At 47.6% G+C, this 20,854-nt stretch overlaps 1 protein-coding gene across 1 annotated transcript; it reads right to left on the minus strand.

Annotated features, from left to right (window-relative positions):
• Window positions 1-20,403, minus strand: slc6a8 (solute carrier family 6 member 8). The gene is made up of 13 exons (XM_029834244.1): window positions 19,181-20,403; window positions 12,435-12,566; window positions 10,594-10,858; window positions 10,171-10,303; window positions 8,555-8,689; window positions 8,342-8,445; window positions 8,079-8,203; window positions 7,821-7,933; window positions 7,210-7,347; window positions 7,029-7,131; window positions 6,617-6,717; window positions 5,304-5,474; window positions 1-5,182 (listed from the first exon to the last, which is right to left on the minus strand). Exons 1-13 carry the CDS (start codon window positions 19,515-19,517, stop codon window positions 5,048-5,050), a joined length of 1,992 nt encoding a protein of 663 aa, XP_029690104.1. The 5' UTR covers window positions 19,518-20,403; the 3' UTR covers window positions 1-5,047.
• Between the last annotated feature and the right edge of the window lie 451 nt (window positions 20,404-20,854).

Raw genomic sequence — 20,854 nt, forward strand, 5'->3', positions numbered from 1 at the left:
TTGTGGGGTTATCATGTTAGTTTTATTGCCATTGGTTTATTTCATGTAGTGGGCGAGCACAATGATCACAATAGCTTACAGTATGATGACCTTGGTCAAGGTCACAGGGTTACAGTCAAACACAGATGTTGTTACGTTACTGACAAACACACTTGTTATCAAGATACATGGTAGATCAACGGCTGACTAATCAACAACTATGACTGGAAACTGGTTGCAAAGACACAGATGCAAAGACGCCATCAGAAAGTCTGAGCCGCAAACTTTACACTTTAAACACCGAAAGATCATTTCAACAGGAGGACGAGAGGAGGGGGGACAGTAAAGCGCTGGAAGGACAGAGTGACGGAACCTCGTCGAGAACCTAAAATATAATAAAGCCATCCGGCTGTCCAGTCGGGTTCCCATGGTAACCCCTGACCTGGCCTGTGTATCCACTGTGGGCTGCTAAGACGGCAGACACGCAGCCAGGAGCTTAACATACCGCAGCCAATACATTCAACGTATGCACAGGCAGCAGCAGGCCGTCAAGGTGACCTTCACCCTTTAGGTCAGATGGGCATCCCAACAGAAGGACCCCACAAATTCGTTAGAAGACGTTAATGGCGTCGTTTTAGCCGTACATCTGGATTGACTCAAAATAAATTTCTGTTTTCCTGCCTAATTTGTGTCCATCTCCAATTTAAGCAATAGTGAATAAACACCACATAAAGTCATTTTAGAATTAGACCAGCATGTTCAAATCTTACTGTAGAATTATTTCGAATGAAAACGCCAACAAAAGTCAAAGTTTGAGGCTGTCATGTTTCATAGTGGGTCTTAGTAAAGCAGCCAAAACTGGTCCATTTCCCGTTATGAAGAGCTCATTTTAAAACAAACAAACAAACAAACAAAAAACAAAACAAGGTGAATAGAGGTACAACAAGGGTGAACTTTAGGACGTTAAACCTGTGCCGGTGTTTCAGACAGCGTTTCCTCACAAGAGCACCCCCTATCGGTCTCAGCACAACACAACAGCTAAAAAAACAACTCGAGTAAGAAAGTTCTAGTGTCACTGTAAAAGATTCAGTTTGTTGTATTATTATTATTGTTATTGTTGTAATTATTATTACTGTTATTGTTATTATTGTTATTGTTATTACTACTATTATCATTAATGTTCTATTCATCAAAGAGAAAAAAGATTTTTCATTCTTTCCTTTTAATGTCCTTTTATTTTCAATATAAAACCGTTTACTGTAAGTTGTATTTTTAAAAAATTAAGTGAAACAGTAAGGGTCCGTAAACAATGGCGGTGTGAAAAGTGCAGATTTTGGGGGTGCGGGGGGCTGCTCTTGTGATGGACAGGAAAACCACAAATGACAAACAGACAAACAGCTCTCCAGCTGAGCTCCCAACACCTGAACAACTGGCTGCTGGTTTGGCCTGGAAAACGATTTGGTAATGTACGCTTTTCAAGTTCCTTTTCTTTATCCTCGACCCCCTGTGGCAGCCATTTACAGATGGGACAAACAGGAATCAGCATTAATTCTAAAAGCTCTCAGTAATTTTAGTCATAAGAATTCAGCATTACACTAGAATGAGCTATTTGAACAACTGGTTGAAAAGCAATTTGGCATTTTATTACGAAAATGAGTCCTTGAACACGTCTGAATTGTTCTGATGGGCCTGAAGCAACAAACCTGGAGCTTAGTTATACTTAATTAATTAATTAATTAATAATTTTGCCCCATAAAGCCAGCGGCTGTTTCATGATGTGATTCTCATCTGGAAACTTTGACTGTGTGCTGCAATTTGGCGAAGCATCTGCTCGGATCAGCCAATTCACTCCAAACAGAATGTTTCGCTCTGTTTAGAACTAAAGTCAACCAAATAAAACACCCTTTTGTTCAAAGCATCAGAAAGCCTCTCCAGCCTCAACGTCACCGCTTCACAGGAACTCTACCAAAATAATCTGGTTGCTACAGGTTCACCTCAGCTCAACAGTTTTGAATATATAGCAGCATCACATAAAGAATCCAGCCAGTCCTCAACAAGGTTTCTCTCTAAAATGATCTGTTGCTGGCCGTCGGATGTCCACTTCCCACCTTTGTCCCTCTGCTAAAGTAGAGACGCTGCCAAACTAACAGGGACGGAAACATCTTTGGAAATATTTCCCACAATTCCCTCCTCGCAGGCCATTGATGGTGCTGTAATTTGCATAAAAGCTGAAAGATGTTGGATTTGGAAGTCTGAACAGGAAGTGAGGTAGCCGTCATTATGGCGCAGTGCTCGTGTTTCTCAGCTCAACGGGAACCGACAGCCAGAAATCATCATCGCATTTACATTTACTGCATCAAATATAGATTCAACATTCATTCAATATACTGTATTTGTCACCAAAATAAACCTCTTAGCTTCATTTTACAATGTTAAACAAAAAATGGTTTCTAATCTCTACTTACTTTAAAAATATTATTTTAGAAGAGTATGTAATTCCTTTTATTTACAACAGTGTTATGCACGGTGGATGTTAGATAGTTTCAAGGAGACAGAGTTGTAGACATGTCCCCCCCCCACCCCCCAGCAGAGCTGGACTTGGGCTGTCCTGTAAAAGAATCTGGGTTTGGCTGGTTAACCTTGCGGGCTCCGGACTTAAGACAACAATCATGTAAGGCAATCGTGGGCACCAAGCTGAGTGTTCCAGCTCGTGTTCGGCAAACAGTTGGGCTTCTTCTCTAAAACAAACTCATTTCTCACACACAAAGCGAGAACCAGTTTATTGGGAGTCAACAGATCAATATCAGATTCCAGACCAATCTAGGGTCCGTTCCAGGAACTGGATCTTCTGGCTCCGCTCAACCCAACAGTCTGGCTACATGTAAGGCCGCCTCATTGTCCACTACACTGATTCGGGTCCTGTCGCCTGAACTCTTTTACACTTTACGTTACAACGGTGTTGAGTTAAATGAGCAGTATGTGAGAAATGTATGTAAAGTAACTGTAAAATGGCCCTGATGGCTCAACAGAAGCCAAGGAATCGTGTTCATTTCAAACACAGCTAGATTATTCTCACTTCAAAAAGAAAAGTGTCAGCCCGTAAATAACGCAATTTTTTGTTTTGGTCTGTAGCTCCGCCCTCAACCAAGCTACCAATCACCAAGTCAAGGTTTGGGCATCCAGGATGCCAGGAGCCACTGAGCTGCAGCTTGAGCTGTTACTAAAGCTAAAAAGGTCTCGTTATTATTCCCAACATCGTTGTGACAAAGTCAGAGTCAAAAGGAGGATCTGTAAAGGAAATGCCTTCAGATTCGGCTGAAAGCAAATATGATTACAGAAATATGAATACGGAAATATGAATACGGAAATATGAAGACTGATGCTGAAGTTGCTGATTTTCTCCTTCAAAGAATTAAATTTGGCATCGAATTGACTTGATAATAATTTGTTTAAGAAATAAAAACGGTGGCTCATCATTGTTAGCTTTAGCAATGCATTATCAGAGCTCGTTGTTCTGGTATGTTGCTGGAAAAAAGTTCCAACATTAGGCCATTGTGGCAATATGGTGCAGACAAATTCTTGCAGGATCTGGCACCCTAACTGGCAACCCGTACTCTGGGTAGAGGCGGAGCGATACCTTTGATTGGGGCTTAAGTACCAGCTTTGGCCACAAACGTCCATACTACCCCCTAACCTGAGAGCCCCGAATGTTGGCGGCTGTAGTTTCAGGTCAAGCCTCTGTATACGCAACATATTCGTGTTCCTCATTTGTTAACGGGTGTCTTTCATTTTTGTTCTATTTTTATCCATTTTTGACTCATACGGATGAAAACCATCAGCGGTTCAAGAGAGGAGCCTGTTGGGAGTAGGGTAGCAGAGGAGGCAGAGAAAAGATGAAGAAATGGGTTTATCTTGGCATCTTGGAGCCCTGGTCTGAGATCAGCCCTGTGGGGGGGGTGGGAGGTTGGGTACTGTCTTTGGCACTTCAGCCGTCCTGGGGAGCATGAATCAGAGCCCAACCTTGCACAGAACTGAGGTTCCTCGCCAAGCGGTCACAAAGGAATCACTATCGGGTATCAGACGGAATACTTTCATTTATCTGAGGTGTTTTAAGTAACGAGTAAATATTCCACCTGGTCAAGAGTTGGCGCTCCAGCCTGGAATCTCTTTGTTCCGTTAACCTGATCGTTCCTGGAGCTCGAGGTTGAGAAGCGCTTCAAAGCCGGGACCATCTCGACATTTCTTGGCTTGTGTTTTTTTCCCCTTGGTGCACCTGAAGATGCTTCGCTGAGGACCTTTCAGAGCTACTTAATCCTTGCATGGAGTTGGTTTCTGTGGACTGATGGTGTTGATCAAGCCAATCAGAATTCTCCACCTCTGATCATGAACTAAGAAGGTCAGAGCTGGTGGGTTGAGGACATGATGCTGGCTCTAGATCAGATCGCTTCAGCCCAACCATTTCTAACGAGTATGGCTGGGCAGGTCCAACTCAGGGCAAAAGCCCGGGGGAACGAGGACAGCTCGGTGATTTCGCTCTGGCCGAGTTCAGTCTGGCTTTTTGGCACATGGTGCTTTTATGGATGGCTGGCTGCTACGTGAACGGCGTTTCTTTGAAACATCAGTCTCACTGCTGACTTGGGAGACGATGACTTGCACATTTGGCTCCTTCTATAACTCTGTCTTATTAAACATCCAGTACACAAGTATTACAAGTTCAGATTGGAGAATAATGATTTAGCAGTTGTATCCTGCAGCTGAAGCCTCAGAAACAAGACCACGCTGGAGGAACCTGGACGGGACACCGATAGAAAAAAAACCCTCTCCGGCTTTCGCTGCCATGATGTCCACAAACAGCTGAATCAACCTGGAGAGCTGCTGGTTTCCATTCAATCACAAATGGAAAAACACAAAAGATCTTTTGGTTGTTCCTCAATTTGATGAATTGTTATCTTTACACCAACCGCTGGAGTGGATCCGAGAGAGCGGATGAATCGTTTGAGAGTGCTGTGTGTGACGGGGGCTTCCAGCCGTGCTGTTGTAGGTGGGCTGGGTGTGGATGGAGAACTGCTTACATCACACTCTCAAAGATGATGACCTTGTTGTCATCAGAGCCAGGGGACAGTGAAGTCAGCGACTTCATGTCAGGGGCCATGTACTCTAGGTGATGGGGCCCCCAAACAGGAGTGGTCAGGTGAGCCCAGCGCTGTTGCAAACAGAAGAGAAACATTGAAATGATCACACAATTCCCCCAAAGCACCATAACTCCACTCGTTTTGGTGAGTTGTGTTTAATTCTCAGGTCATTCCTGGCTGGGGGAGCTTTACCTCTCTGATGGTCCCCTTGGCCCTGACCAGTTTGTAGAGCACGCTGACAGGGATGCAGAGCATCGAGGACAGAGCCAGACACCAGCCGATGACCTCCCCCCACCAGGGGTACACGTACACGTTGTTGTAGGTCAGAGGTTTGTAGTTGACCAAGTGGAAGAGGAAAATCCCCTGCAGCAGATGAGCAACAGAGCCTTTAGTGGGTGACGCATGTCCCTCCTTCATCCACCTGTCTCTCCATCCATCATCCATCCATCCATCCATCCATCCGTCCATTCATCCATCCATCCATCCATCCATCCATCCAACCATTCATTCATCCATTTACCCACCGATCCATCCATCCATCCATCCATCCAACCAACCGTCCACCCATCCATTCATCCACCCACCGATCCATCCATCCATCCATCCATCCATTCATCCACCCCTCCATCCACCCCTCCATCCAACCATTCATTCATCCATTTACCCACCGATCCATCCATCCATCCAACCATCCATTCATTCATCCATCCATCTATCCACCCATCCATCCATCCATCCATCCATCCATCCATCCATCCAACCAACCATCAACCCATCCATCCATCCATCCATCCAATCATTTATTCATTCATCCATTCACCCATCCATCCATCCACCCACCGATCCATCCATCCATCCATTCGTTCATCCATTTATCCATCCATCCATCCATCAACCCATCCATCCATCCACCCCTCCATTCATCCATCCACCCCTCCATCCATCCATCCATCCATCCACCCCTCCATCCATCCATCCACCCCTCCATTCGTCCACCCCTCCATCCATCCATCCACCCCTCCATTCATCCATCCACCCCTCCATCCATCCATCCATCCATCCACCCCTCCATCCATCCATCCACCCCTCCATTCGTCCACCCCTCCATCCATCCATCCATCCATCCATCCATCCATCCATCCATCCATCCACCCACTGAGCCATCAAATCAAATCAAATCAATCTTTATTTATATAGCGTCTTTTACAATCAAAATTGTTTCAAGGTGCTTTCCAGAATCCCAGGGCCTGACCCCAGACAAGCAACAGTGGCAAGGAAAAACTCCCCTTTAACAGGAAGAAACCTTGAGCAGGACCAGGCTCATGTAGGGCTCATGTATCCATCCATCCATCCACCCACCGATCCATCCATCCATTCATTCATTCATCCATTCACCCATCCATCCATCCATCCATCCATCCATCCATCCATCCATCCATCCATCCATCCATCCATCCATCCATCCATCCACCCATCACTACAGGAAGACCTTGCTTCAGCCTCACCATGCAGACACAGGGCGTTATGAAGGACCAGCACCACTTCATCCAAGGAAAAGGCCGGTAGCCAATCATTCGAGCGATGTCGTCCATGAAGCGGTCGGCACCTACAGGAGACGCAGGTCAATTTCAAAATACCGCCGTCCTTACAGAAAAATGTGTTATTTCAAATAAATCAGTATCACGTGCTGCCTTTCGTCAGTGGAGACGCACCTTTCTTAAAGTCTCAGAGAGCTTTTTTTTACTATGATTGACTGATGAACTTCACTCAACTGTGACCTTTACTGTAACATCCTGTAATGGAACCATTAACAGGACCTATTTTCAGCTCACATGTGTCACTCTGGCACAGCATGTACATGCAGTCATGTAACCCTAGTGTGTGTGTGTGTGTGTGTGTGTGTGTGTGTGTGCCTACCGTAAACCCATGCAACTACTATACATTCCCAGAATGCCTGCCACAACAGAGTCATCCCGCTGGCTGAGTAGTAGTCAAACAGCTGGAAGACGTACATTCCTCCCTGCAGAGACAGTTCCGTTTAAAACCAGTCCCACTCGTTCCCGGTCCCCACTGGTCCCAACAATCGTGTGTAACTGACCTGCGTCACCATGGACAGGTCGATGATGAAGCACAGTAGGCAGCATATTGCCACGGCAATCTCTCGTTTGTAGCGGTGGTAGTGCCTTCCAGGAAACAGATCCAGGATTCCAGTCACGAAGCCCTCAACACCAACAAACTACAAAAATGGCAGGTCATTAGGACCCGGGCAACTTTCCAACCATTCACCTGGTAACCATAAAATAAGGGAAAGCAGTTTTCCTCTTATTCCTGAGTGAAAGGGAGGAATGGTTTGGAGTGGCAGCATCCGCCGGCAGCTGCAGATCCTCCAGATCTGGTTTTCCCTTTATGGTGCTCATCAGAGCAGATCATCACAGGGAGAAGGTCTTTAGGGGTCTAATGTAGAGGGCCGCTTTCTGACCAGTAAGACTGCCACTGGTGTGTCCTCTGCAGGGCTGCTAGACTGTGCTGGAACCGTGCCTTTAACAAGGTCAACGCTACATTGTTTAAGCTACGTTAATTGCTGCAGCTACTGAAGGATTTCCATTCATTCCCAAATGAAAACCAGTTTCAATCCGGAGAACATCGTCTATTATAATAAATGTTTATAATAAATGACATTTGAGCTTGTCCGCTGACAAGGCTGCTCACCTGACTGTCCAGCCCCAGCAGCAGCAGCATGAAGAAGAAGAGCGCCGCCCAGAGAGGAGCCACCGGCATCAGAGTGACCGCCTTCGGATATGCGATGAAGGCGAGACCAGGACCTGGCAAAGCAGCAGCTTTAGTTCTTTGGACGGACAGACAGACAGACAGACAGACAGACAGACAGACAGACAGACAGACAGACAGACAGACAGACAGACAGACAGACAGACAGACAGACAGTGTGTCACGTGTCTGTGCTGATACCTGATTCAGCCACCTGTGAGATGTCCACCCCCTGCTCAGCAGCCATGAAGCCCAGAATAGAGAAGACAACAAAACCAGCAAAGAAGCTAGTTCCACTGTTGATGAGAGCCAGAATGAAGGCATCTCTGCAGAAGACACACACACACACACCAGCAGAAGACACACACACACACACCAGCACACACATAAATAAAAACCAAGGATAGAAGAGGAGGTATGTTAATGTCTGTGTGTGTAAATATGTTTGTGTGTGAGAGTCGTACTTGTAGCAGTCGTTGTTGAAACGGTTGTAGCTGCCCAGGGCAGTTAGTGCCCCCAGCCCGATAGCATAGGAGAAAAAGATCTGCGTTCCGGCATCAATCCACACCTAAAGATACGACATCACCCAGTTTAAGAGTAATCCTTCACAGAGCGGCCCTTTGTGGGCGTCAGGATGGGCTTTTAACATCAACAGCGGGCAGCCGGTGTCATTGTACCTGTGCCTCCTCCAGTTTGGACCAGTCCGGTTTGATGTAGTACATAATGCCGTCGTAGGCCCCAGGCAGCGTGACACCTCGCACCAGCAGGATAATGAGGACCACGTAGGGGAAGGTGGCCGTGAAGTACACGATCTGTAACAAACACGTCAGGAAGGGAACCATGGTGAGGGCTGGAGGACATCTCACACACACACACACCCCTAAACCTAAGATGCCATCATGTGACATCTTAGGTTTAATGTTCCGTTTGATTGGAACAGTGAATGGAACAGATGCTCCTACTGCTGGCAATATATTATTATGATTAATAATCTATTTTCGCCTTGACCTCAATTTTAAAAACATTTTGGACAGAGTGTACCGGTATGTTTGTACCGTATTTTGAAGATGCAGTGACCGTTTTTGGTCGATAGGGGGTAGTGAAGAGCGCAAAGTGTCATTAAAGTAAAAACAAAGTTGAGTGAGCACCAACACACACACACACATACACACACACAGTGTGCATCAGCATGAGTTTCCTTCCATAGAAACGGTTCCTTGAACTCTTTTGACATGTCCAGCCTCCTGCTGAAGATCAACAGTAAACGTGTGTGTGTTGGTACTGAGAGTTGTGTGAATCCAGCGGACTCATGCTGAGGGCAGTAAAACATACACACACACACACACACACACACACACACACACACACACACACACACACACACACACTCACCAGGACCACAGTTACGTTTCAGGACATCTTCTTTTTAAATAAATACAGATTAGAACAGAGGACAGAATAAATGCTGGCAACGTGTTATTTCCCATCAGGTCTTGGGGTTCTGGCAAGACATTCTGGACACTTGCTCATCAATTTGGTATTTTTAGGATTGGAGTCAAGTTTGCCCAAGAATTAATCTCCTGACCGATGACCTTCTGTGAATCATCTGGAAAGAACAGGTATTTCTTCATGGTTCTCTAGTTTCTTGTTGCTCTTGGACAGCAGCTGAACTTCAGCAGCCTGGAATTCACCAAAGCTTCTGAGCAATAATGGGATTAAAATATAAATTGTACATGAAATCTGCTCAAGGTTTCTTCCTGTTAAAGGGGAGTTTTTCCTTGCCACTGTTGCTTGTTGGGGGTCAGGCCCTGGGATTCTGGAAAGTGCCTAGAAACAATTTTGATTGTAACAGACGCTATATAAACAAAGATTGATTGATTGATTAAAACATATAAAACGATATTTTATAAAGCATTTGTGTGGGGATATATTATCCATTATGTTACAGAAAAAGTCGAGCTGTGGGACGCGTTTTTTACGCTTTTGGTTGTGTTTTGAAGAGGGGAAAAATTGAAAATTTGTTTTATAATTCTTATATCAGACGGATGCAGAGATAACGATAAAGACAGAAAATAATAATTAATACAAACAAGTAATTAATATCACATGAAATCATTAATCTGACGCATTTACTTCTGTCACTTTTTTACTACCGGTATTGAGTTATGAATTAAGAGACAGACAGACAGACAGGCAGACAGGCAGACAGACAGGCAGGCAGGCAGACAGACAGACAGAAAGACAGACAGACAGAAAGACAGACAGACAGACAGACAGACAGGTAGAGGGTTACCTTCCCAGTTGATTTGACTCCCTTCCACACACAGAAATACACCATAACCCAGACGGCCATCAGACACAGCGTGACCTCCCAGTTGAACTGGCCGGGTTCGTTGAGCCCAGAGGAGATGTTCAGCACCTTGTTCCTGCAGAGGGAGGAGACCTGTGAGCCACGTGGGTCGGTGTGCTGGTGGGTTTCATGGAAACAGCACAGCAGAACAAACTAGACGGACATAATAACAGTCAGAGAGTTGATTCAGGCCACCTACAGAAGCTCTTGTGATTAGCAACATCAGCATCCTGAAATACATATGGACCCAACCCAATGTCCCGGTGATGTTATTTCAGGTGAGGCCTGTAAATGCTGCACTATTTGGGACCTGGGCAGGTGACTCTGGTTACGTCTCCGTGGTTACGTTAGCTAAGTGGGACTCACTCCCAGAACTCGATGATGGGGGAGCGGGCGTCGGCCAGCTCGGCACAGGTCATGTTCCCACTGATGGTGACGTTGGCCAGGCTGGCGTTCTTGCAGTCCTGATGGTAGGTCTCGATGCACATGGGCGTGTTCCAGATGTTGTCACAGCTGGACCAGGGCAGGGTGGCGCTGAAGGATTTGATCAGATAGTAGAAGCCCCAGGCCAGAACCATGATGTAGTAGGTGTTACAGAAGAAGACAATCACCATGGAGGCGTAGCCCAGACCTGAGGGGAAGACGCACAACACAGCAGCCAGTCAGGAGCAGCTCCAGGTCTCCAGCATCATGTGGGCAACTCAAACCATCGGCCTGGTGCACAGTGGTGGTGAACCTTGGCGCGACAGCGTTCACTTGAGCAGGGAGGAGCTTGTAGTCATGGCGACTCAAACCTAAACAGCTGCTTACTGAAGGCCAGCGAAATTTGTACTGTCATAACTGGGACGATGATTGTAAAATTAAAAGAAAAAACCCTTAATTTTATTGCTTTATTTGTTTTTAAATACAACTTCCATAATAGAAGTAAGGTATTTGGTCCTGACCAACAAAGAGCAAGAGTGGCAAAGAAAAACTCCCTTTTAACAGGAAGAAACCTTGAGCAGGACCAGGCTCATATGGGGGGACCCTCCTGGAGGTAGAAGAGAGTTACCATTACAGTTATTAACTCAATATGGTGCCACAGGCCGCAGGTAAAGATGCAGCTCCTGACAGGACGCTGGAGTCTGTCCTTAAACTACCAATAATCACACGAGACCCCGTTAGTGTCATTATTATTATTTAATCGGAGCACAAACTCAAGCAGGCCACAAACAGGAGCTGGTTTGATGCTAAACTGGGAGAGATAACAGTCAATCTACATTTATGATTTTATGAGCTTCTGACTTTGGCCTTTCCGCTTCTGAACAACACCGAGCGTCACCTTTGGTATAGTCGGTGGTACCAGAGATGACTTGACTGGCGGAGGAAATAACAAGCAACTGCTCCAGTTTTCATGAAGGTGATGTGGTTTTATCAGGAGCACACGTCCTAAAATAGGAGCATGTTGTTGTTGTGGATCCTTGAGGTTCTGGACCCTCAAGTGTGATTCCCTAAATTAGAATGAGCCCATCGATGTGGGGATCTGGCGAAGCCCTTGTTACGACTTGGCTCAAAGTTGTAACAAATAGAGGGAATCAGCACACAGAAAGATCAAATCATCTAAATATTTTATTGAGAAACCCAAACCAAACTCTGGCTCCTCCCAGCTCGCAGGTGAAACCAGTCTCACCCAGTCTCACCCAGTCTCTGGGTTAACAAAACAAAACACATGAACGGGCCGTCATACCCTGGAGATGGTGAGCTCTGCCAGTGTCACACACCCAGAGTTGGGTTTTGAGTGTGTCTTTTGATAGCTCCAGATCCTCAGTTATTCAGGTCAGAGCAGTCAAAACAGAAGTTTCGGGCTGGAGGCGGCTGCAGGAGCGGTGGGAGATCTTCAAAACCTCGAAGAATCCACTCTTTCACTTGACTTTTACCACAGAATTCTGCCTTAAAGTCTGAAGTCTAAAGGTTGGAGACGCTCACAACAATGCACTCACAACTAATAAAACATGAACCCGATCAACTGGAAAAACACCGTACACGTGCGTGCGTGTGTCTTTTGTTTCATTTCCATATTTCTGCTGCTTGTTCAACGGTAAATATGATATGAATGCCTGTAGTTTCCTCACTGAGGGTAATAATCCTGCCAGACGCCAACGGCTGGAGGAAACCTTGAAAAACGGCCCTCGTCCAGCCTCAGAGGGGCACGAGTAAAGGTCAAGTACCTTTGAAGAGCGGCGCAATGTTCCAGACATTGATGCTGCCGGCCTTCATGAACTGGCCAAGAGCGATCTCCAGGAAGAAGATGGGGATCCCTCCCACGAATACGATGAGCAGGTACGGGATGAGGAAGACACCTGCGGGGAAAGACAGGTTAAAGACGGGTTAGAGGCTCCAGGGCTCAGAGCAGGATGATGCTGCTGGTTCCAGCCCAAAAAAACCTTTACGTGGGAAAATAAACAGCAGTTTCAAGCAACAGGAAAACCGTGGGAATGATGAAGATGAGTGTTTTCTGCCTTTTTTCTGTGTTTTCTCCTCTTAAAACTGTGGCGACGGACATAAACCGTCCCGCTCATGAGCCGGAGCCCTGAATAAATCTGGTGCAGTTTTGGATCTCGATGACACATTTTTCAGTGTCATCACATTTCTATGTGAATGGGAGGGAAGCTTTCAATCATCATCTCCCCTCATCCTTCCTTCGCTCCTCTTTCACTCGGGGAGTGAGAATCAACAACAAAGGGATCAACGGCTGTTTAAACTCTAATTTCAACATCACCCAGAAAGACCACAGCAGAAATATAATGAAGAAATAATAAAACACTGGTGGAGAAATCGCGTCTTTGTCATGATAAATTATGTTAATGTGTTTAAGGAGCCTTTGCTTCTTTCTGTGACCTCTCTGATACATGAATGAGTGGATAAATACTTCATTCATCCGTCATTGCTCAATGAACGGACAATTAGTAATGCTTTTTCTTTACTGCTCTCTCTCTCTCTCACACACACACACACACACACACACACACACACACACACACATACTTGTAGTTCTATCTGTGTGAGGACTTTTACAGCCAATGTGTTCCCCAACTTTAACCCTCCAACCCTAACCAGCTCCATTAACCACCTAAGCCTGACCTAAACCTCACCCTTAAAACCACCTCTTTACCCTGAAACAGTCCTTTGGATTTGGGAGGACCAACCAAAATGTCCTCGCTTTGCTAGTAGAATGTTGTTAATTGTATGTAACAAATACCACCCCACACACACACACACACACACACACACACACACACACACACAAGGCCCAGAGTAACTGGGTCAGAGTGTCAGCATGAGAAACTGGTATGAATGGACCAAACTGGGAGATTCATGAACCAGGAGTTTTATAATAGCACCAGCAATTAGAGAGAGATAGAGAGAGGGAGGGAGAGAGGAAGGGAGAGAGGGATAGAGAGAGGGATAGAGAGAGGGATAGAGAGAGAGGGGGGAGAGAGAGTGGGGGTAGAGGAAGGGGTAGAGGAAGGGATAGAGGGAGGGAGGGAGAGAGGGAGGGAGGGAGAGTCTTCACCATCAACTTGTGTAATTCTGTTTGTAGTAAAACATCAGATATTATGTATCATTTACCACCCTTAGAAATAGAACATAAAACAGTTTTACTCCACGTGTGACCTGTGCGTAATTATACACATACGAAAATTAAATCACAAAATAAACTGGAATTAAGTCAACGGCTGATTTATCGGGAGAAGCACCGCTATGCTCCCGTAGCAGCAGGCTAAAATTAGACCCGTAACTGGACCCGAGTGTTCCTGCTCCCCCTCACCATCCCTCGCTCTTCCGTGGAAATGCGCATGGACCTTTACCAACAGTGCTGAGAGGGCCAGAGGAGCCGCACAGGTGAAGCTCTGAGCAGGTGAGGTGGGGATGACATTGCATTCTCCTTACGTAACATTTCCCACATGTGAAATGTTCGCAGATGAAAGTAAGTCACAAATAGCACCACAGCTGACATTTCTGCAGTTAGCCTGTTAAGCTGCAACAACACGGTAAGTTGGGTAAGCTGGTTAATCCCAGGTAAGTCACTGGGCTAAACAGCGATAAGGCTAATGACAGAGCACAAGCATCAGCACCATCACCACCAGTATCACCACCGGTATCACCACCTCCACCAGGGGACGCACCTCCACCGCTCCCCAAAACTCTCACATTTGGCTGATGAGCACATCACATGTTTGAGTTTTTCTTAATCATAATGCATAATTTAGAAAGCTAATGGAGCTAGCATCTTAATGGAAGCTGATAGCTAGTAAACCACCGGATCACAAAGCTAACCCACAGAACAAACTTGCTCACACCGAAAAACATTTTGCCTTTTAGAATAACATCAAAGAGTCTTGTATCATCCAATCCAATATTAGCAGCTGAGCCAGCGTTTAGCTTCTCCCTTCACATTTGTACCTTCTGCTCACTAGGCTGAAGTTCATCAGCTGGAGCTTTTTATTGAGCTCAAAGTCGGCGTAAAGGCTGCTGACGGTACAGGTCGGTTATTGCACAACCGTAAAAATCACGTACACGCTGCCGTTTTAGAACCAACCTAAAGGACACTTTACTGGTGTTTTATGGATCCTATAAATGATACTGTTTGGAGTTTAGAGACATATTAATTTGGTCCTAAATATAAACAACCATCGTCTCCTTGTGTTGATGGTCAACAAACAGAGCAGACCAACACATGGGATCCTGTCTGGTGGGGATGTTTGAGCATCTGGCTCCAGAATAGAATCAGAAAAGAACCTTTCTGAACGGTACCACCAAAGATGGGGCTGTGAAACAGGATGCAGAGCTGGGCTCAGGTCTGCTGAGGTTAGGTGTTCCAGTCTGGCTCCGCTGGTTCTGCATCTCTGAGAGCTCTGTTCGGCCAAGGGCAAACAGAGCACCGCTCCAAGTCTGGGGCAGTTTGGACTTTAAGCTAGATCTAAGATAAGCTAAGTCTCTTCAACAAAAAGTACTACATCATCTACATAAAGGATTATGTAAAATGTGGGGGTTTAGTTATATTTCTCTTTCTTTGACCGCTGTTGGACAACCTGGCTACCCCACTGGGGGGGGGGACCCGGTCCCACTGATACCCCACAGGTAGCAGAACCGCATCCATCTGACCACACGTGGGCATAGAGAGGAGGAAAAGAAGAGGAACGCCGAGGCCGTCAACAGGATTAAAAGATTACAGGCCACTCCTGGTAATCTCTCATCCACGTGGTCAGGCGGATGATGATGTCACACTCGTCTGCCATTTAACACACACGCGGCCACACACAGGTGGGCGGAGCCATGACACTGTATCACTGTATCTGTACATGACACCTGTCACCTTTAACCCCGGCTGTATGAGGGGCTTGTGAACATATACAACGATTCTAACTGCGGCGACCGCAGGAGCGGGAACGGACCAAAGAGAGCGGCAGCTGTGAAACACCTGATCAATCAACACCATCGACCAAACATCCCAACAAGCCCAGATCGATCGCCTGATTTCTGCCCTTTGTAATCTTCCATGACTTCAAACCGCCCAAGGCGTTTTTCCGCTCCTTTAATCGTTGCGCGGACTTTACCCCTCGGATCACGTTACAGTAGATCCGTGTATTTTAGGAGGTCGTACACAGGTGATTGAGGAGTCCCAATCAGGGGACGACCTGATCCCACAGGTAGATTTCTCAAGCCCTTCAGAGCTGAGGTGCTATTTATATAGCGTCTTTTACAATCAAAATTGTTTCAAGGCGCTTTCCAGAATCCCAGCGCCTAACAGCAGACAAGCAACAGTGGCAAGGAAGAACTCCCCTTTAACAGGAAGAAACCTTGAGCAGAACCAGGCTCATGTAGGGAGACCCTCCTGCTGATGGGGGACTGGGTAGAGAGAGAGGAGAAGGGGGAGGACAGGTAGAGGAGAGAATAGGATAGAAACCTACTCACAGACAGGTAATGTTGAGGATAATGTTGCTGCGAGATTCCCAGGCATGAAACCACAGCAGCTATCACCAAACGCAGATGTTCAAACACACACACACGCACACACGCACACACACACACACACACACACACACGACTTCCTTCTGCGTTTGGTGATAGACGCTGGCAGTTGGGAGTAAGGAAACAAGGACCAAATGAGAAGGATGTGTGGGGAATGAAGAATGACTTCAAGGAGATAAGTAGAAGAAGAAGGTGTCCTCAGCTTTGATGATACCAACCTTTATTTAGAAGAGGAAACAGAGGTGTCTCCTCAGAAGATGGGTGCTGGGTTCAGGGTCGCCTTTACTGCATTTTCACCACAGCCAAATGTCAAATGAGCGAATCGGAGCAACCCGACGACTGAGACCTCCCTCTGAACCAAAGCAGCTGTAGTTTTGGAACTCTTGCACTCACTATTCCTCATGCACTTATTGTCAGGAAGAGTTTTCAGTAGCTGTGGTTGGATGTAATCTGTATCTGTGGTTAAGAGACCTGGTCTCACTTCTCAAATTAAAGCCCTATGACGGTGCAGGTGAGGAGGAGGCCAAACATGATCGGCCAATCAAAACGATTAACACCGCGGCTCATTCAACAAGCTTCTTGAAGCTTTAGAACTTAATACCTGCAAGCATGGACTTTTCTAGAGGATCACACCCGACGCTTGAACTAAAGTTACACCACAGTTCTCCCTGTGAGAAGGTTCCTCCAAAGGTTCCTGTACAGCTCAGTTTTATTCTTATTATTTCTTCTGCTAGCCTCTTTATCTTAATTCACACGTAGCTGTGCTGGGAACTGCAAAACCCTCACAGGACTGGACCCTTGCCTGGACCCTGGACTGGCCCCTTGGCTGGACCCTGGCCTGGACTCTGGACTGGACCCTAGCCTGGACCCTGGACTGGGTCCCGGAATTGGTCCTGGTCAGCCTAAAAGATAATAACAATAAAACTGACAGGAGCCTTTGGAGGAACCTTGTCCATGCGGGTCGACGTGAACCCAAAAACTCCAACACTCCGCTCAAAAAGCTGTTCTTGCACCTTTCAGCTGATGTTTGTCGCTCATTCCGACAAAGATCTGGATCAGCCCAGAGTGGAACCAAGTCTGTTCTCCTTATCTTCAATGATGGTGATGCTGGGGAGCTGACTGAATGGACGGTGACGGCGTTCAGTTGCACATCCCTAAATATCAGTAACTGTTTGGTGTGTAACGGTAGTTACTATTTAAATAATAAAACGCCTGGTGTGCTTCGCTCTGATTTTCCAGGGGCTCTGCTCTCTGGTTGGTGGAGCAGCTCTGGGGGGTGTTTCATTGTTGCACCGGTTTGTCTCCTCGTCGTCATAGCAACAGACAGACCGGATTAGAGGAACTCTGACTCAAATATTGAAATGAGGGGGAAAAGTGACTGAAGTGGACCAAACCATTTTGTCCTGTCCTGAAAAGGACTAAATTCCATGTGAGAATGGCACCAAATGTCAGCGTTTCATGGGTCAACCTCATTTATCGACCTGCTAACAGAAAACCATCAAAGCTAACCGAAGCTTCGTCCATTCATCCGGTTGTCTGGGTGTTGGACGTCGAATGACCGTCTATGAAAGATGCCCTCCGCTACACTGAGTCCTTCATGTGCTGTCTGTAGCTGTGCGTTACTCTTGCGCCAGGTTAGCATGAAAAGGCCAGCTGAGCTCATCCCGACCTGATTGGTGCCGCTAGCTGTGTGAAAAGCTGCCTCCCAGATCATGACCTGATGTGTTTACGCAGCCCGAAAAGATCATCTCCCGGGAAGGTGTGCTGATTAAAAGCGCTGGGATTCATGAGCGCAGCGCTGCCCGTGCCAGGGAACAGGACTGCCCTTTAGAGACTGGCTTTGGACCCTGGTGCTGGTCTGATAAATCTGAGCCCCTCCTGTCACCAGCGCTGACAGCTGGAGTTACTGGAAACTCAAACTGGCTGTGCAATGTGGGAATGGGACCTTTTCCCTGTGATTTACAGCAGGTCCCATCTTCTCCCCCCTCCCTCTGTGTGAACCTACAGCCCTCTGTCACCAGCCTGTTGTCCGGCTGAGCTTTACCCACACGGAATGTGACCTTTTCAGGTGGGGGATAAATTTCTGCCCCTCTCGGTGATGCCCTCACTCCTGCAGTCCGGGACGCCAAAAGGAGCTATTCCGGGAACAAGAAGAAGAGGGAAACCAAAGAAGAAGAAACAAGGTGCAACTAAGGCAAGGCGGGGGACGCTGGGACGTGTTTAGCCTTTTTATTTATGTGAATCATTAAACTGAGTCACATGGCTCATTCCACGAGATGCTGTCTCAGAGCCGGTGGCCCATGAGCGGCGCGCGGAGCAGGCGCAGCTCTACTGTGTCTCGGTGACATTGAAAAACAAACCCGTCCTGATTCTTTGTGGCACTTTAAGGAGGAAACCGAAGCGACAGAAGCAAACGGCCGCATCTAAAATCACCTTATAAACAGGCGGCTTCAGCTCTCGGAATCCTCAGGGGAGAATTATCCAGCATCAGTGAAAACTGAGGCATCTCCTCAATTACGCAACAACGGACGCTTTCCCAACCACTAATAATTCAGTTTTACATTCCTGCGTTCAGATAAAGCCTGACCAAAGCTGACCTGGTAAAACAGATGTAACGCCCGTGTCTATATCTATATTTCTTTATTCTCATGCAGATGTTCTCCTCCCTCTGGTGGCAACAGTGCCCTGCAGTGGTGGAGGGTTTAAATAACCTGTCGTCCTGCCACCACCGCGCAGAGGGGACGGGACGGATCAGTTACGTCATCAGGGGGCCAATGATTCTGCTCAGGCTTCGGTGGCACATGCGCGTAAGGTCACGACCCCTGCGCCACCGCATGTACACAGCTGGACGAGCTTCCCCCACCCAGATGTATGGGGACACAGGAGTGGACGCGTGCGTCCTAATTCATCTGCATGTTGCTGAGGTGTGCGTGCGCCTCACCTCCGCCGTTCTTGTAGCACAGGTACGGGAACCTCCACACGTTCCCGAGTCCCACGGCAAAGCCCACGCAGGACATGATGAAATCCATCTGCCGGGTCCAGGTCTCGCGCTCCTGGTAGCCCTGTCCAGCTTCCATGGCCGCCTTCTTGTCCTGTCCGGCACAGACCCCGGACGCCGCGTTGCTGGCGGCCCCCGCCTGAGGCAGCAGGATCAGGCTGCCGTTGAGGGAGGCTGACAGGTAAGTGCCGCCGCCGTTGGACTCGTGGCCGGAGGCCTTTTTGGTCTCCTCCAGGTGAACCAGAGAGCAGGAGGATGGCAGCACCTGCTTCTCCATCATTCTTTGAGTCCGCTTCTCTCGACAGTCGAACCCGTCGGCGCGCGCCGACACGGCCGGAGGCGTCTTCTGGGAAGCTTCTTTACCACAGTTCAAATTTGGCAGCTTTTGAGAATCTTTTGCCACTTCAAACCCCAACCACCAGCCTCCCGTTAAGAAAAAAAAAAGAGTCAGTCAGTTAGACAGGAGCAGGTGCAGACCCGTTCCGTTGAGTTGGCTCTCGGGTCCCTGCTGCTCCTGTCCTCCTCCTCCTCCTCCTCCTCCTCCTCCTCGGTGGATCACAGGCCCGTCACCCTCAGCAGCACCAGAGACAATCTGACCTCTCTGATCCAACCAGGCAAAACTCAGTCGCTCAGCTATTAATTTAAATCTTTCACTAATTCACAGCAGGCAGACATTTTCACCGCCGACCTGAAAACCAAACTGGAAAATATTTCAAATTGTGAAACTAAAAAAAAAGATTTTTAAAAAAAAAATAAAATAAAATTAATTAATTTAAAAAAAACCAAAAGGGACACGACGCCGACAGTTGGACAGCGACCTTCAAAAACAATCCACGAAACACTTGAATGTGAGTCTGAAGAATCGCATGAGAACAGAGGTTCACCGAGGAGACGTTGGCCCGATGGAAGACGGAGAGGGCGGAGAGGACGACGCGGTCACACGGGCGGCGGGCGGCTTCAGCGGCGGCGGCGGGCGGCGGGCGGGTGGCGCAGCGGGCGGAGGAGCAGCTCCATCGGGAGAGGAGCCGGCGACTACTCGTCTGTCAAATAGCCTCTGCAGGACTCTCTGGTGTATTTACGGCCGTGCGGCTGTCGGGCTCCTCTGCGGCTTTAAAAGGAGAAGCGGCTGCTGCCGGTGACGTTACACACGCCCCCCCAGCCTCTCTCTCTCTCTCCCTCTCTCTCCTACGTCATCACCACCCCTCCTCCTCCTCCCCCCTCACGTCTGTTAGTGCCCCTGCGCTCCTCTCTGCGGGGGGGGGCTCCGCGGGTCTGTGGGGCCCCACATGCCGCCTGATCATCCTTCTAAAGATCGATCAGGGGCTTCGCATCGCCGCTCGTGACACTCCCCCCGACGTGATCCATCACGCACGCGGTACCTCACGCGGATAGGTAACGAGTCAGACGCATAGGTCCGTTGCATTCGGTTGCGCAATTCCCCGAGCAGAGGGATCAATATATTAAATTAATTCTGCTGCTGCAGTTTCCTAATGATCTGAGGGGAGAAGTGAGAACAGAGAGACGTGCGGGACGTGACCCGGGAGAATTAAGACAGACACACAGGTGAGGGTTCTACAAGCGTATCAGTCCCGGAACCATCGGAGCTGCCCGCTCTCT

The sequence above is a fragment of the Takifugu rubripes genome, chromosome 3, assembly GCF_901000725.2.
Source record: "Takifugu rubripes chromosome 3, fTakRub1.2, whole genome shotgun sequence".
Lineage (NCBI taxonomy): Eukaryota > Metazoa > Chordata > Actinopteri > Tetraodontiformes > Tetraodontidae > Takifugu > Takifugu rubripes.